The sequence below is a fragment of the Camelus dromedarius genome, chromosome 25 (assembly GCF_036321535.1).
Source record: "Camelus dromedarius isolate mCamDro1 chromosome 25, mCamDro1.pat, whole genome shotgun sequence".
NCBI classification, from domain to species: domain Eukaryota; kingdom Metazoa; phylum Chordata; class Mammalia; order Artiodactyla; family Camelidae; genus Camelus; species Camelus dromedarius.
The window spans coordinates 20,483,727-20,502,616 of record NC_087460.1 but is presented as its reverse complement, the minus strand read 5'-3'; the positions used below and the strand labels follow the sequence as shown (position 1 = coordinate 20,502,616).

Here is an 18,890-nt window from a genome sequence, read left to right as displayed (position 1 = left end):
CAGAGAATTAATACATGACCCAGCATTTCACCTCTGGGTCTATAACTGAAAGAACTGGAAACAGGTATTTAAATACTTGTACACAAAAGTTCACCGCAGCACTACTCACAACCAACAAAAGATTGAAACCACCCAAATACCCATCAACAGATGAACAATAAACAAACCGTGGTATATACACACAATGGAATATTAGTCAGCAATTAAAAGTACTGACACATGTTACAATATGAATGGGCCATGCTATACTAAATGAAAGAAGCCAAACAGAAATGGCCATATAGTGTATGATTCTGTTTCTACAAAATATCCAAAATAGGTAAATCCATTAAGAAGGAAGAAGACTGATGGCTGCCAGGGACTGAGGGGAAAGAAAATTAGGAAATGACTCCTTAATGGATATGGAGTTTTCTTTTGGGGTGATGAAAATGTTTTGGACCTAGACAGTGGTGGCGGTTGCACAACATTATGACTGTACTAAATGCCACTGAATTGCACACTTTAAGATAACTAATTTTATGCTATATAAATTTCACCTCAATGTTTTTAAAATTTAAAAAAAACTGAAGCAGCACATGATCTACACAGAAAAACTAGAAAAAAAGAAAAGGGAAAAACATAAATTTACTTAAAAACACTCACAAGAAAACAACGAAGGAATGAAAATTCAGATCAGTATTTGGCACCAAATTACTAAACTTAATGAAGCCACCATCTCTACAAACACAAGACAAATGTAGGCAGATCAAGCAGGAGAGAACAAGATTCCAGAAAGAGCTAATGTAAATAATAGTGGCAGAGGAGGTAGTAGGAGGGGAAGTGCGTCTGCTTTCTTTTAAATAAAGAATTCTAGAATAATGTAACACTTAAAAAAAAGACAGTAACAAGAGTTGATGAGAGTGTACAGAAACTGAAACCCTCACACACTGACAGAGGTCTGTAAAATGGTACAGCTACCATGGAAAACAGTGTGGCCGTTCCTTAAAAAGTTAACTAAGAGTTACCAAATGAACCAGCAATTCTACTCCTAGGTACGGCGGATCCCTGAATAGCAGCCAGACACTAGCCCTTGTAAATCTGCATTTAACTACACAGTTGGCCCTCTGTAGCCACAGCTTCACATCCACACTCAACCAACTATGCATCGTGTAGTACTGATGTATTTATTGAAAAAATCTGCATAAATGGACCCTCGCAGTTCAAATCCATTTTGCTCATGTCAACTGTATATTCCCAAGAGAACTGAAAACATATGTTCACACAAAAACTTGTAAAACAATGTTCACAGCAGCATTATTCAACATAGCCAAAAAGCAGAAACCCAAATGTCCACCAGCTAATGAATGGATAAACAAACTGTGGCATATCTATACAAAGGAATATTATTCAGCCATAAAAAGTAATGAAGTACTAATACATGCTACAACATGAACAAACCTGAAAAACACTATGCTGAGCAAAAGAGGCCAGACGCGAAAGACCACAGATTGTACAATTCCATTTATATGAAAAGTCCAGAATAGGCAAATCCATAGAGACAGAAAGACTAGTGGTTGCCAGGTGCGGGGTTGGGGGGGGGGGGTGATGAGGACTGTGCTAATGGATTTGGAGTTTCCTTCTGGGGTAATGAGAATGTTCTGGAATTAGACAGTGCTGATGGTTGCCGAACCTTGTGAATATACGAAAAAACCACTGAACTATGTACTTTATAATGTTGGGTTTTATATTATATGAATTATATTTAAATTTTTAAATGTTAAATTAAAAAGTTGGTTTGTGAGTTGGTCATTTAAAAGGCAAGACTCCAGTTCCTTTCGCATTTGTCTGAATTACTGAAGGTGGAGCACTGCAATGACTGAAATAAAACGCAAGGTGAAAGGTATGTTACCAGCAACACCGAGCCAGAGTCTCAGGTTAATGCCACCTGTATCGGGACTCCTGTGCTAGTGGTGGTTTGGATTACATACCTGGAGGGCTCCACCTTCCAATTCCCAACTTAAGAAATAGTGATTATATTTCCCAAGTCGAGTCACAAAAGTCATTAAGTCTTATCTCCTTCACCTACAAAGAACACCACGGTTTAAAAGCATCAACCTTCTCTCTCCCCGTTTTCTGGTGTTTCCACACAAAGAACCTCAGCTAGAGAAAGAGGAAAGCAATTTATTTAGCTAAATCATAAAAAGTGTGAATGTAAACATCTCTCTCCTCAACTTCTCCAATTCTCTAGGCCGCAAAGTATTATTTAGGCAATTTAAGAAATCAAAATTGGGGGTGGGGCAGGGAATCAAAGTTTAAAACATTTAGAGATCCGCAAAGATTGCCTGGAAGCTGATACTTTGGAGCAAGAATGTGGCCAAAATCAACACACTACTGAACAGTGGTATGCCCTCAGACAACGCCTGCCTGCTTTTTCCAATTTCACTCATTGTAAAATCAAAGACTCACTAATAGATTTTTCAGATTAGGATCCATGAATCATCTGCATCAGAATGACCTATGATGCCAGGACCACCCCAGACTTATAAAATCAAAATCTCTGGGGATGGGGTCCAGGAAACTTTTTTCAAAATAATTCTTATATACATTCAAGTTTGACAATCACAGTTCTACAAATTTCCACAAAATGGGACCCGTAGCCATTTAAAGTACAGGTGATGCGTAAGATAGAGATTATACCTGTGTTACGAAGACATGATCCCTGCCACTGAGAAGTGTACCAGTCAGAACGAAGTACAGAGCATTCACTATGTCTGGAACTCACTTTACACTACTCCATTAAGTATGAACTTAAGAATGCTCAAGTCTGTTCATGTATGACTGAAGCGTTACGCTGTATTCCAGTAACTGACACAACCTTGTAAACTGACTACACTTCAATAAATATATATATACAAAACACGTATATACATGAATGTGAGGTCTGTGCTGTACACATGTTACACTTTAAATAACCTAGATGACAAAGTTGTGGTGTGCTTTTATTCAGATCAAATGAAAGAGGTTTTTTTCAACATACTGATGAAAATATGAGGGAAAGGACATTGCTTCTATTTTTATTTATTTCTTCTGTACCTAAATAATAAAGGACTGAATTTCAGCTAATAAGACATGAGTGGCGTATAACTGTCACTACTAGCATGGTTTTTGCCACCACATGTTAATGGCTTTCACAATGGTCAACTCTTTACTTTTCTACCCTGCTCACCCCCCTCAATTCTGGGAACAGGTTTACTCACCGAAATAAACCATTTTGTGTAAGAAAAATCCTCCTTGATGTGAAGCTGTTTATATGCACTACAGCTCTGATTCTTTTGCTTAAAAAGCATTGAGAATTTCTTTAAAGTATATGGGAAAGTATCTGGTCTACAGCTGGGAAACACTTCCAAATTACTACCAAAGATTTAATTTAAATCATCTCCTCTAATTCTATTTATAAAAACGGAACGGCTTTGGTGATAAAAGCCCGTGTTTTAAAAATACTATCTACTCATTCAAAGTATTATGGAGCACCTACCACATATCCCAGAACAGAGCAGCGAACAAAATATACTCAATAAAAATATTTCTCAGAGTGGGGCATATAGCTCAGTGGGAGAGCGCATGCTTAGCATGCATAAGATCCTGGCTTCAATCCCTAGAACCTCCATTTAAAAAAATAATAATAAAATATTTTAAACTATATTTCTCATAATTTACTGTGGTGATGATTCAGTCTCCAGTAATAACTCCAAATATTAAGAGTTACAAATACTATATGTGCAGGCAGGATTGAACAGAATCTACACCAATCCTAAGGCAACCAGCCCCTTCCATCCTCCATTCCCACCCCCACCCCGGGATGTGTATGGTTTCCAAGGTTTCCAGTGTCTGGACCTACTACGGTATTTTGAACATCAAGTCCCCTCTCAAAATTTGTATATCCTACACTTTAATTTTGTAGCAAGATGTAGCGATGCACCTCGTGGAAAGTGAGGAAACCACTCAGAAACAGAAAACATCATTAACAAATGAAAGCACTTAATATACTAAGTAATATCTAAAATGCGTTTCTCTGAACTCCAATAAAAGGCCTATGGTTGATTCCTCTTCAACCAGAAAAGCAGCTGGCAGAGAAAATGAAACTTAGAATTCTCTGTCACTCTAGAAATAACATTAATTTCTACAACATTTCTGCACATTAAAAAAATGTGTTATCTAAAAGAGATGCAACACAAGAAGACCAGAGAATCTTGATGCTTAATTTAGGGGGAAGACAAAAACCACAGCCTATGCAGAAAAATTGGCTATGCCTTCCTAACACCCACAAACTCCAAGTGCAAGTTGCTTTAGGGGTTCTGTTCTGGCTTAACCGCTTCGGCGTTCTGGAAACCTAGACGACGCTGCAGGAAAACAGGTGCTACACAGCAGCGGCCTTCCCCGCCGGAGCCGCGCGGCTCCAAAACCGACCCGGCCGCCCCTGGGCAAGGCAGGGGGGGCGTAAAACACCCCGCCGCCCCGAAACCAGCCGGGAAGGGGCGCCCCGGCCCCGCGTGCCCAGTGCGGCCCTGCGTGCGCCGCGCGTCCCCCAGGTGCCCTTGGAGGCGGCGGCCCGCGGGCAGAGCCGCGCCCGGTCCCCGCGGACTCCAGCCCCGCCGGCCGGCCCGGCCCTCCCCCACCCCGCCCCCGGGACCCGCGGGGCCCAACGCCGCGCCGGCTCCGCCCCTCGCCTCCCGGCCGGGCCCTGCGTCCCCCGACCCCGGTGCACGGCGGCCCCGGGCATCCCGGCGCGGCGGCGCCCTCCCCACGCAGGCCGCGAGGGCGGGCCCGGGAGCGGGCGCGGCGGCGGCCGGGTCCAGGCCCGCGCACCGGGACTCCGGCCTGGGCAGACGCCGCCCTCGTCTCTCACCTGCGTTCCCACCACGACGATCTGAGGCAGCTGGATGATGTCGGCGCCCACCGTGTTGAAGACGTCCTGGAGCTTGTTGATAACGGGAATGAGCGCCTCCATGACGCGAAAAACACGGGACCCCCGCCCGGCCGGCCGCGGCAATGAATGGAGCTGGGGCCCAGAGTCCGCCTCCTTCCTCCTCTCCTCCGCCCTCTCCTCGGGAGCCGGCACCCATTGGAGCCCGCCCGCCCGCTACCTGCCCCCTCCCGGCAGGCCATGCGCCAAGGGGGCGGGGCCTAGAAACAAAGGCTGCCGGGAGTTGCAGTTCTGGTGCGGAGGACCGCCGGGGCCTACAGCTCCCAGAAGGCTGCGCGGCTCGGGCCGGGGAGACGGGTGTTTGGGGCCGGGATGCTGCTTTGGCTCCTGTCTAAAGATTAGGAAGCGAGGCTCAGAGAGTAGAAGGGAAGAGATACGCTGATGCCTGTCCTCAAAAACGGGTGTGAAAATTCCAGATGCGAATGTGTTAAGTACAGCTAGTCTCTTGATTCTCCAGGATGGTATTTCCCAATGAGGACGCTTTGTCAAGTTAGGGCGGGTTGGAAAGCGTTAAAGAACAGCTCATAGCCTGAGATACCCCAGCCAGGTGCAAAAGGTCTGTAGGATGATACGAAAATATGTGAGGTGCAATTTTATAAAAATACAAAACCAGCCCAGGTTAGAACAAGAGGGTTCTCTGGGATATTTGTTAAAATGTGTTCAGAAAGGATCTGAAAACGTTAGGGTTTTAGAGGGGAAGGGCTGGGTCCTTTTTCTCTATATTCTGTATAAATCTTTATTCACCGTGGCCTGATTGCTGGCAAAGTGGAGATCTGCTAACTGCCATTCTGGCTGTTTGCTAAGTATACCTAGTGTTCTATTCCTAGGTGTTTTTCATTTAAAATAGTGTCTCTCCTCTACTGCAACCCTCCAAAGGTTTCCTCGCTCAAAATTAAAAAAAAAAAAAAAAAGTGACATCTGAGCAAAGACCCAAGGTAGGCGACAGAGGAAGACCCTTTCCCTCCTTGATTTTTCTCCATAGGTGTACCTCCATCTTACATGCTACCTATTGAACTTCTTTACTATGTCTCCTCTAGATTATCAAGAGGCCAAGGATTTTTGACTGTTTAATTCACTGATGCATCCCTAGCCCCCTGGAAAGTGACAAACAAGGTAGTCCCAATTTCAGAACCCTCTGAGTTTGCAGTCTAACAATATGACAAACACATGGGCTAAGTGCTATGACTGGACGTACTGGGGAGTACCTTCTCTACTCTGAGTGGGGAGTGAAAGTTCAAGCAAGACCTCCTAGAAACCACTGCATTGAATCTTCTTGAGAGCAAGGACCACTTGCAGTAGTGGGTACCATTAACGGGCACAGCCATACACAGTAGCCTTGGGGACCATGCTTGATTTGTTCAGCAGGACACATGGTAGGTACTCAATAAATACTTTTGAACCAATGAATTAAATGTCACTGAAGCTAAGACCTGAAGGTCCACTAGTGGTTTTCTGGCATCTGGTTTTATGAACATTTCCTTCTCTCTAATTCTTTTCTTTTAATTTCAGAGAAAAATGAGACAAAAATTTCAGAACTCCAAAAACAGAAAGCAGACCAAAGAAATTTATTCCAAGTCATTTTATTTTCTAACAAAGATAATAATAATCAGATGTTACCCACTTTGATTCTCAGCCCTCTGTTGATGGAGTTTTTTGTTCTCTTCCTTTTTCTCTGAGCAGTCTGTATTCCTTCCAAGAAGCCAAGGCAGACAAATTAAGGGAATAAGTTCATAGTGAAGCTCCGTGGGTGTAACCAGCAACTGCTTCATAGGAGCAAAGTGCCCTGGGACAACAATGATACAACTACAACTGTTTTTCCCTTATTTGTGGCACCAAAAGACATAGTGTTTTCCTATTTCCTAATGGCCAAATGTAAAGAGCAAGCGTACGTATAGTCCCAAAAGAGAGATGTCACGAATTTTGTATGGCATGATGTATTTCCGTTTAAATTGTAAAGGATCTGTTGGAGTAGAACATAAAAAGCCTGTATCAACATGCTTCGAAAACCATAGTGACTGCTTTTTAATTCTGTCTTTTTGTAGGAGAAAGAAGAATGATCAAATGGCCAGCGCTCAAAAGTCCTCCTGTCACCCCCACCCTCCGTTAGGGTAAAGCAGGATTGTCCAGTATTTGTCTAGACCGTAGCGCATTGATTTCACCGAGACAAAGGAAAAGAAAAGTGTTGGAGGCTGCAGAAACAGGAAGTGGTGAGGCCTTGAAAAAGAGTGGCTCTAGTTTGATAACATTTTTTGTAAACGTAAGGCAAGATCGTCTATGGGCAGTGTGTTTCACTAGAAGCAAACAAGGCAAATCTATTTAGGTTTTCACATTTTAATTTCAGAACACTCTTGCTTGTGGGAAAGCCACTTCGCCAGTAAGTATGTCTCGTCTGAAGGAGGAGAATGTGTTTCTGAGCCGGTTGCTATGACGTCACAGGGAGCCATGAGCAGATACTGTCTCCAAAGGCTTTTAAAAAATTCTCCTCCTGCAGCCCCCACTATAGGTTTATGATTTATGGAAGACAGTTTGGTTGTAAGTCACAGAAATTTAACTCAAGCTAACTGGCTCAAAAAGAGGAATTAACTGCCTTATATAACCAAAGAGCTGACATGGCCTTGTCCTCAAAGAGCACCTGGAACCAGGGGCTCAGGCAGCAGCAGAATTCTTCCTCCCTCTCATCTCTGCTCTCTCTCCTTCCTTCTCTCAGACCAGTTTATCCTCGTGAACGAGATGGGTGGGCAGCGCTGGAGGCTGCAGGGGGATCCCACTGAGCAAGCTGCCTCCGGGCAGATGAGGTTGAGCGTGTCTGGGGAGGAACCGAAACTCAGTTTCCACCCTGCTGCGCCCTGGTGTGTGAGCTTCCTATTGCTGCCTTCACAAGTCGCCGCAAAAATGTATGACCTCACAGCTCTGTAGGTCAGAAGTCCAGCATGGGTCGCACTGGGCCAAAATCACACTATCATCAGGGTTGCGTTCCTTTGTGGAGCCTCTGTGGGAGAGTCAATCTCCTTGCCTTTTCCAGATTTGAAACCACTCATACTCCTAGCTCTTGACCCCCTTTCAAACATCTTCAAAGCTAGCCACTTTGACGCTACTTCCGCTATCACATTTTCCCCTGACCACAGCGAGGAAAGTTTCTCTGCTTTTTAAGAACCCATGATTATATTGGCTCCCTTTGGATAATCCAGGACAATCTCCCCATAGCTAAGCCAGTAACTTTAACCATATCTGTAAAGTCCCTTTTACCATGTTAGGTTCACAGGAAGTTCCAGGGATTAGGGCATGGACATGTTTGAGAGGCCATTATTCTGCCTCCCACACCACGTTAAGGTGACTGGTCTAAGGACGGACCTGATCTAAATAGGACCTTTTAGAGAGCTTCTCTAGAATTTTTAAACTTGAGTTAACCAGATAATTTTCTCTCTCTCTGGTTATGGAACTGTAAGGATGTGAGTCACTGACTTCAGAGATCATGTTTCCTATCACATGGCATAAATTGGTTTTGAAGAATAAAGTAGAATCCTTAGCCACTGTAAAAGAAATTCCCCAAATCCTAAATGTACATATATAGCTCATAATCTAGGAATTCAACTCCTTGTACTTAGTCATTCCCTATTTTCCTTGTTGCTCTTTTTATACAATACTGTTAAACTGTTATACTGAGTGCTTACTGTATGTGAGGCACTATGCTAAATAAACATTTTACAGTGTAGAAACTAAGGCTCCAGGTGTTTGAGTAAAGTAGTAGGTTTACAAAGCTAGTAGGTGGCAGAGCTGGGATCAAAACTGACTATTTGGGGAATACTATGCAGCCATAAAAAAAGAATGAAATGTTGCCATTTGCAGCAACAGGGATGGACTTGGAGGGCATTATGAAATAAATCAGATAGAGAAAGACAAATGCTGTATAATATCGCTTATATGTGAAATCTAAAAAAAATACAACAAACTAGTGAATAAGACAAAAAAGAAGCCGATTCACAGTTAGAGAACAAACAAGTGGTGACCAGTGAGGAGAAGAAAGCAAGGAAGAGCATGATAGGGGTATTAGATTTTTTTTTAAGTTATTCCAAGTTTCATTGAAACTTGAAAATTGTAAAGCACTATAGAATGTAAAGAACTTTCATTCAATTAAAAAAAAAAAGCTATTTGGTAAACTCTACACATATGATTCTGCATTCATTCCCTCATTTACTCAACACAGTTATTTATTTTTCAATTGACGTGTAATTGATTTACAGTGCTGTGTTAATTTCTGGTGTACAGCATAGTGATTCAGTTATACATTTATACATATATATTCTTTTTCATATTCTTTTTCATTATAGACTATACAAGCTATTGCCTATAGCTTTCTGTACTACACAGTAGGAACTTATTGTTAATCTATTTTGTATATAGTAGTGTGTATCTGCTAATCTTAAACTCCTAATTTATCCCTTCCACCCCTCTTTCCCCTTTGGTAACCATAAGTTTGTTTTCTATGTCTGTGAGTCTCTTTCTGATTTGTAAGTATGTTAATTTGTGTCATTTTTTTTATTCCAAATGTAAGTGATATCTTGTGATATTTGTCTTTCTCTCTCTGATTTACTTAGTATGATAATCTCTAGATCCATTCATGTTGCTGCAAATGGCATTCTTTTTTATGGCTAAGTAGTATTCCATTATAAAGATAGGTAGGTAGGTAGATAGATACCATAACTTCTTTCCCCAATCTCTATTGATGGTCATTTAGGTTACTTTCATTTCTTGGCTATTGTATACAGTGCTGCTATGAATATTGGGGTACATGTATCTTTTTGAATTAGAGTTTTCTCTGGATGCATGCTCAGGAGTGGAATTGCCAGATCATGTGGTAAGTCTGTTTTTTGTTTTTTAAGGCATCTCCATACTGCTTTCCATAGTGGCTGCACCAAGCTACATCCCCACCAGCAGTGTAGGAGGGTTCCCTTTTCTCCACTCCCTCTTCAGCATTTACTGTTTGTGGACTTTCGAATGATGGCCATCTTGACTGGTGTAAGTGATATGTCATTGCAGTTTTGATTTGCATTTGTCTGATAATTAGTGATATTCAGCATTTTTTCATGTACCTATTGGCCATCTGTATGTCTTCATTAGAGCCTAGCTTGTTTAAGTCTTCTGCCCATTTTTGATTGGGTTGCTTGTTTTTTTGTTGTTGTTGTTGTTGTTATTGAGTTGTATGGGCTGTTTGTATATTCCAGAAGTTAAGCCCTTGTCAATCACATCGTTTGCAAATACTTTCTCCCAGTCTGTAGGTTGTCTTCACTTTGTTTATGGTTTCCTTTGCTGTGCAAACGCTTATAAGTTTAATTAGGTCCTATTTGTTTGTTTCTGCTTTTATTTCTATTTCCTTGGGAGACTGACCCAGAAAAACATTGCCACAATTTATGTCAGAGAATGTTTTGCCTGTGTTCTCTTCTAGAAGATTTATGGTGTCCTGTCTTATGTTTAAGTCTTTAAGACATTTTGAGTTTATTTTTGTGTATGGCGTGAGGGTGTGTTCTAACATCATCGCCCTTTCCCCTTAGCCAACGGTGAGCTCACTGAAAGTGGAAGTGGTGTGGCTGGTCATCTCCACTACGTAGTATGATGCTTATTACAGAGTATTACTGTAGGGGACTTGGAATTTCCTTTTCTTTTACTTGGGAAGGCTGGAATAGCAAGGATTTAACCAGCTCTGAATTGGTACAATTGCAATTAGGATTTGTAATCAAACACAGCCAAAATACATAAAGCTGGCCTGGCATAGACTCCTCATCAGAATAGCTGCCAAGTTACTTTGCTGGGGTGTAGATTGGCTTTATTCTAACTTAAAATCCTGAATGAGTAGCAGGATACAAGGTTAACATACAAAAATCACTTGCATTTCTTTACCCTAACAATGAAATATCAGAAAAGGAAAGTAAAGAAACAATCCCTTTTAAAATTGCATCCAAAAAAAAAAATACTTAGGAATAAATCTGACCAAGGAAGTGAAATACTTATATGCAGAGAACTATAAAACATTGACTAAGGAAATTAAAGATAGCTTAAGGAAATGGAAAGATATCCCATGTTCTTGGATTGGAAGAATTAATATTGTTAAAACAGCCATACTACCCAAGGAAATCTACGGATTTAATGCTATCCCTATCAAATTCCACAGGACATTTTTCACAGAATTAGAACAAATAATCCTAAAATGTATATGGAATCGCAAAAGACCCAGAATTGCCAAAGCATTACTGAAGGAAAAGAATGAAGCTGGAGGAATAACCCTCCCAGACTTCAGACAATACTACAGAGCTACAGTAATCAAAACAGCATGGTATTGGTGCAAAAAAAGACATACAGATCAATGGAACAGAACAGAGAGCCCAGAAATAAACCCAGAAACTTTTGGTTAATTAATCTTTGACAAAGGAGGCAAGAACATACAATGGAGTAAAGGCAGTCTCTTCAGCAAATGGTGTAGGGACAACTGGACAGCTGCATGTAAATCAATGAAGTTAGACTACTCCCTCACAGCATACACACAAAAAAACCTCAAAATGGCTTAAAGACTTAAACATAAGACAAGACACTATAAACTTCTTAGAAGAAAACAGGCAAAACATTATCCGACATAAATCTCAGCAATGTCTCCTAGGGCAGTCTACCCAGGAAATAGAAATAAGAGCAAAAATAAACAAATGGAACCTAATCAAACATAAGCTTTTGCACAGCAAAGGAAACCATAAACAAAACAAAATGACAATCTATGGAGTGGGAGAAAATATTTGCAAAAGATGTTACTGACAAGGGCTTAATTTCTGAAATATATAAATAGCTCATATGACTTAATAAGAAAAAAACAAACAACCCAATCAAAAATGGGCAGAATATTTAAACAAGCTAGTCTCTAATGAAGACATACAGATGGCCAATAGGTACGTGAAAAAATGCTGAATATCACTAATTATCAGAGACATGCAAATCAAAACTACAATGAGGTATCACTTACACCAGTCAAAATGGCCATCATTCAAAAGTCCCCTTTAACAGTAAATGCTGGAGAGGGTGTGGAGAAAAGGGAACCCTCCTACACTGCTGGTGGGGATGTAGCTTGGTGCAGCCACTATGGAAAGCAGTATGGTGATGCCTTAAAAAACAAAAAACAGACTTACCATATGATCTGGCAATCCCACTCCTTGCCATATATCCAGAGGGAACTTCAATTCAAAAAACACCTGCACCCCAATGTTCATAGCAGCACTATTTACAATAGCCAAGATATCGAAACAACCTAAATGTCCATTGACAGATGACTGGATAAAGAAGTTGTGGTATATTTATACAATGGAATACTAGTCAGCCATAAAAAATAATAAAATAATGCCATTTGCAGCAACATGGATGGACCTGGAGAATGTCATTCTAAATGAAATAAGCCAGAAAAAAGAATACCATATGATATCACTTATATGTGGAATCAAAAAAAAAAAAAAAAAAGACAAACAAACTGATTTACAAAACAGAAACAGACTCATAGACATAGAGAACAAACTTATGGTTGCCAGCAGGGGAGGTGGGTGAGAAGTGATAAATTGGGAGTTCGAGATTTGCAGATACCAAGTAATATATATAAAATAGATAAACAACGAATTTATACTGCATAGCACAGGGAACTATATTCAATATCTTGTAGTAACTTATGGTTAAAAAGAATATAAAAATGAATATATGTATATTCATGTATGACTGAAGCATTGTGCTGTACACCAGAAATTGACACAACATTGTAAACTGACTATACTTCTATTAAAATATTTTAAAAATAAAAGAAAATAAAATTCCAAATGAGAGAAAGCTTATTTTGAGTTAATTAATAACTGGAAATTATTTTAATGTCTCTTGAAAAGGATCGTTCAAACTTTTTAATAGCATAAGCATCCAGTATCATTTTATGCGAACATTTTGAATGTCAGCCATAGCCAAGCTGCCATTCCACTGTCTTCCAATCACCGTGGAACATGTAGAGCTAATGTTCATGTGAAATACACAACTCTGATGGGGAAGCCTCTTTGTCATGTTTTGGAAACTGCCCATAATTTGCAAAGACAATAAAGTAAACAGGTTTAATCAATTTGCACTACTCCCTAGGTCTCAAGCTTGACACATACTTTGTCAGCAGATGTTGGGAAATTGTCTGCAGATGGTGGAATCAATCTGGTGGTTCAGAAGGCAGCAATTGAATCTGGGGAGACACTGACAGCCCATTAGAGGGCAGCGTGAGAACACAGCAAAGAGACCTAGAGTACTCTGCTCCCCTCGCACATCTCTCTAGACTGTTTCTTCCCTTTGCTTGGCACCCATACACCAATAGAACGTATCCCTTCCTTTAATCTGCCCACCCTCGAAAAATATGGCGTATTGTATTAGCTGTTTGAGATAACGGAGTGATTTTACATCACAGTAATGTCAACAACAAAATAGGACACGTTAAACATCCCTGTTAAGTTACTTCCCCCACCACGTCTCTGGGATTTTCTCCTTGGCCACTTTCCTTTACAGCTACACTCCAGGTTCCCAAAAAGTTCATTTCATCTTTATAAGACTTTTTAGTGTAGTTTTATTTTTTATAGTTCTTTTTTTGGATGGGGGGTAATTAGATTCATTTATTTATTTGATGGAGGTACTAGGGATTGAACCCAGGACCCCATGCATGCTAAGCACACACTCTACCACTTGAGCTATTTGTTTCATTCTTAAAAACTCCTCAAACCTTTGTTTCTCCTCTGTTTTTCAGGGCTTCCTTTTTGTCTCCCCTACACCTTTCACCTTTTCAGGGTGAAAAGAAATCGAGCTTTTGAGCCCTTGGTGAGCTCCCTTTGCCTATCCAAAGGCTCACTGGTACACTGTGGTCAACAGAAGGGACGTCCAGCCAGAATTTCTTCCTGCAGGAGCCAGGGCTAGGAGAGGCTGAGAACTTCTTTCCTTTCTAATTCCCCAACCAGTTCACCTAGCCAGTAGTGGGCAGCATGAGTCAATTTGAGTTTTAAGAACCAGTTTTCTAGAAATGCTATACAATTGTGATGGGCGATTAAGACTTACATATCAGTGACACACTTAGCAAACTTAGTGAAGAAGGCAGTGTATCATAAAGGCCTGTGTACAGTATATGTAAAGGTATAAAGTTTTATCCAACAGTTGACTTTTTTTGTTTCTTTCTGACGGCTTTTCTTTATTCTCATTCCTCTTCAGTTACTGCATGTTTGACTAAATGGAGGAATGAATAGATGGATGTATGAATGAATGACTGAATAAATAGTTTGCATATTAAATACACTGCATCTGGGCTAGTCAGGAACTGAGAAGTTGTTTTAGAACTAATGGGGGGGAGGGGGAGGTGGTGGTGGAGTGCTCGCCTAGCATGCATGAGGTCCTGGGTTCAACCTCCAACAAAAATTAAAAAAAAAAAAAAGAAAGAAAGAACTAATAGAGCATGAGGGAAAAAAATTCTGAATTAATCATACTCTTTAAGAACCCATGGCCTCACTCTCACCCTCAATCTACCAAATAGGGATGTGACCTGCTACCAAAATAAAAGGAAGCTTTTAAGCAGTACTAGTAAGTTTATGCAAAGGTCGAAAATAATGTACCCTCAAATCTCAACAGCAGTCTTAAACGTGTGCCGCTATTCAGACCAGCAGCAAAAACAAAAGCAAACAAGCTTAAAATGAAAATAGGAGTTAATTACTATATTAAATACTAAAGATACAAAGGTGAACAAAGCACATTCACGGGCATTCCTCAAAACCCCTCAGAGCTCTCTGCTCATGTCTCTTCTCAAGAAGAGAATCAGTGATACGGCGGGCAGCGCAGGGGGAGGGGCCGAACCTGGGCTTCCCGGCCGCGGGTGAGCAGGAGTTGGCCTGACAGAGGAGGGGGAAGGACGTCCAAACCAGACAGAGGGGGCAGCTCGTGCAAAAGGGAAGAGACAGGAAAGGACATGATACGTCCTGGACGGCTTAAATAGTTTAGGGTGACTAAGCACAGGGCGTGAGGTCTGTGAGGGAATGGCCAGTGTCACGTCTAACGAGCGGGTCAGGGGCGGGGGGTGCAGCTCAGGGGTAGAGCACGTGCTGAGCATGCGCAAGGGCCTGGCTCCGATCCCCAGAAGCTGCATGAAACACACACACACACGCAAACAAACCTAATTACCTCTCCCCAAACAAACAAACAAACAAACAAACCTAATTACCTCTCCCAAAAACTAACTAAATAAATAGCTGGTCAGTCAGAAGTGAATTCCTGAGAGCGAGGAGCTAGAGATGTGTCCTGAAGGTGATGGAGAAAATCAGAGCGGCAAACAAAGAGACACGTGATCTTACGAATTTTACAAGGATCCCCCCCCCCCCCCATCCCACTGGACTGAGAGGCTGTAAGGGAGAACGGGAAACCAGGCAGGGAGCGTTGCCATAATTCAAGACAGAGATGACGGTAATAATGGAGATGGGGATGGCTGTATGAATGAATGAGGAAATGATTACTAGGGTGGTAATAATGCAGAGGGAGACACCTGGATGAATTTAGAATAGATGCTTTTGCCCAGAGACTATAAAGAAGAAAAGTGATCACGACCATAAGAACATTTAAGGGGAGCCAGAAGAATGATTTAAAAAAAAAATCATAAAATAGTGACCAAAAAGATAAAAGAAAAAGAGAACAGCTTGTTCAAAATGTATTTAAGCCTCCTTCTGGTGGGTTTTTTTTTTTTTCTCTCTCTCTCTTTTTTTTTTTTTTTTGCTTCAGAAGCTAAAAAGCTAAAAACTACATTTGCCAATATATTTGCAACAAAGTGCTTCAGCTATAATTTTAACTCCATAAAACAGCTGTCTTCACTCAAGACTTACATTTAGAACTAAACTGTGCCAGGATGGAGGAGTTACACGGGGTAGCTCATGGGAAGCATGATGTGGTTCTGAAATCGATGGTCCCAGTGGTGCTTTCCTGGTTCTCAGATAGTGACAGAGGTGGAGAGATCTTGAGAGCCAGCCCCTGACTGTGGTAAATGTATCAGCAACTCTAGGTGCCCGCATTGTCCTGGGAGTGGTTCCTGGATGTCCAGGCTAGTGCCTGCTTTTTCCTGTCATTCTAACAGATTCGTAAGCACCGACTGCCATGTATTAAATCTCTGAGTAACTTTGATGGAAGAGAGTTTTCATTTCCTAAGGCTACTGTAAAAGTACCACAAGCTGGATGCTTTAGAACAACAGAAATGCCTCAGGCTTCTAGAAGCTAGAAGCCCAAAATCAAGATGTCAGCCAGATTGGTTTCTTTTGAGGGCTTTGAGGGAGAGTCTATTCCATGCTTCTCCCCTAGCTTTTAGTGACCCCCATTTTCTTGGTCTGTGGCAGCATAACTCCTTCCTCTGCCTCCATCATCATGTGACCATCTGCTTCCTGAATGTGTTCACCTCTTCCTCCTTCTGTGCATGTTTGTCTCTGTGTCCAAATGTCTTCGTGAAAGGAAGTCTTAGTGGATTAGGGCTCATTCTTTTGGGGGGGGGGTTGGAGGGGTAATTAAGTTTATTTATTTGATTTTTTGTTTTTAATGGCAGTATTGAGGATTGAACCAGGACCTCATGCATGCTAAGCATGGCACTCTACCACTGAGCTATCCCCTCCCCCCGTCTCTAATGAGCTCATCTGAAGAGGAGGCAAAAGAAGGATTTTAACTTGAAGGAATTTTTAACTTGATTACTTCTGTAAAGACACTATTTCCAAGTAAAATCATATTCTGAGATCCTGGGGGAATATAGTTCAATCCATAACAAGAAGTATTATGACAATATTTGGTATTCTTTAAGCACGCAGACGGCAGGGAGAGTATAGCTCAGTGGGTAAGCTTAGCAAGCACGAGGTCTTGGGTTCAATCCCCGTACCTCCATTTAAATAAACAAATAAATAAACCTAATTACCTCCCCCCTAAAATGTAGTAAATTAAAAAAAGAAAACAAAGTCAATATTCAGATGGTTCTCATATTTCCCAGCCTCCTGTGCAGCTTGGTTGGGGTCATGTGACTGTTCTGCAGTAACGATGAGCGCAGGTGCTGTTTGCTTCTTCTGCGCTGGGTCAGTGAAAAGCCTTGCCTGACCCTCTAGCTCCCTCCCCCTGCTTTGGCAAACTCTAGAACCATGTGCTGAGCGGGTGATGTAGCAAGATGGTCAACCCTCAAGTCAGCCTGGGTCCCTGAGTGGAGGACCTAGAACAGAGTTCCCTGCCAAACCCTGCCAAAGCATATCAGACATGACCATAGGAGCTAGAAATACATCTCTGTGGTGTGGAGACACTTAGATTTAGAGATCTGGTACAGCACGTGGTGGTAATTATCCTCATTAATAGAGCAGACTAAACCCAATGGACACATTATTGGAGACGTTCCTGTTGTGGGAGTTCAGCTTGCGTCTTGAAGTAGTTTTTTTAAAAACATCTGCTTAAAAAAAAATAAGGGGGAGGGTGTAGCTCAAGTGGTAGAGCGCATGCTTAGCATGCCCAAGGTCCTGGGTTCAATCCCCAGTACTGCCTCTAAAAATAAGTAAACCTAATTATCCCCCCCCCCACCAAAAAATGAATAAATAAATAAAAATTAAAACATTTTTAAAGGGTGTGCCTTTCTCATTGAAGAATATCCAAGGATAAGAGTATAAAAAATCTCTCTGTATCTGTATTAGTCTGTTCAAGCTGCTATAACAAGATACAAAAGACTGGGTGACTTAAGCAACAGACATTTATTTTCTCACAGTTCTGGAGGCGAGAAGTCCGATATCAAGGTGCCACCAGAATCCCAGCAAGACTGGTCCCTGGTAAGACCCATCTTTCCAGGCAGCAGATAGCTGCCTTCTCAGTGTGTCCTCACGTGGCCCTTCCTCTGTGCACACGTGGAAAGAGAGCGCCCTTAGTGTTCTAAGGACACCAGTCCTATCGGATGAGGGCCCCACCAGTATGACCGCTTGACCATAATCGCCTCTTCACAGGTCGTCTCCAATTACAGCCACGCTGGGGTTAGGGCTTCAGTATATGCATTTAGGGGAGACAGTTCAGTCCGTAACAGTATCATTAAATGAATGATGTAAAATACAGAAAAGCTCACCTCAGATCATACTCTACAGATAAGAACCACCGTTACTAGCTTCTCTCTGTTCTTCAAACCTTTCACTGTCCAGACACTAACATACAGTATAAATTAGATCACACTACACACACAGTTCATTACAGTGAAAAGAGTTCCTTTTATTATAGCTTGTCTTTACTTATTGCTATATTCTAGACATCTTCCATATCAGTACACAAACAACTCAAAATATTCTTTCCGATAGCTGCGTGGTATTTTCTTGTAAGGATTATGACAATTTTATTAACAGTTTTTCTCTTGGTAGATGATAGATCACTTCAAATTTCTTATTATGGACAATACTGCAGAAAATATCCTTTTACACGTGTATATTCAAACTTATGTAAGTGTTTCAGCAGAATAGATTCTTAGAAGTGAAATTGCTAAGTCAAAGGAAATGCATCTTTTTTTTTAAACATCTTTACTGTGATATGGCTCCTGTACAGTAAACTACACATATTTCAGATGTACAATTTGATGAGTTTTGATGGATGTATATACCCATGAATCCACCACCACAATCAAGATAGCTCACATTTCCATCACTCCCAAAGAGGTGCAATTTTTGAATTCCCAATATATCCCTTCCCACCCCCTTTAACCCCTGGAAAAAGGATATGCATCTTTAAAATCTAAGTAGATATTGTGTGCCAGTCTATACTTCTAGTAAAAGTGTATAGGAGTACCCGTTTCCTCATGCCCACACGTGGGTGATATCAACAATTTTACTTTTGCTAATTTAATTGGTTAAAAAACCCAACATTACTTTTA

The 18,890-nt window shown here is 41.2% G+C and overlaps 1 protein-coding gene across 10 annotated transcripts in view; it reads right to left on the bottom strand.

The window, feature by feature from the left end:
- The window catches only part of DNM1L (dynamin 1 like), a 46,950-nt gene extending 41,870 nt beyond the window's left edge, over window positions 1-5,080 (bottom strand). For 4 of the 10 annotated variants that reach the window (XM_010974647.3, XM_010974644.3, XM_010974645.3 and 1 more), the window contains exon 1: window positions 4,886-5,078. In XM_010974647.3, the coding sequence (XP_010972949.2) occupies window positions 4,886-4,987 (102 nt within the window). In that variant the 5' untranslated portion in view covers window positions 4,988-5,078. Of the gene's footprint in view, window positions 1-4,885 lie in introns of all 10 variants that reach the window. The other 6 variants (XM_031443818.2, XM_010974650.3, XM_010974651.3 and 3 more) reach the window with 3 other exon arrangements.
- Window positions 5,081-18,890: the final 13,810 nt, after the last annotated feature.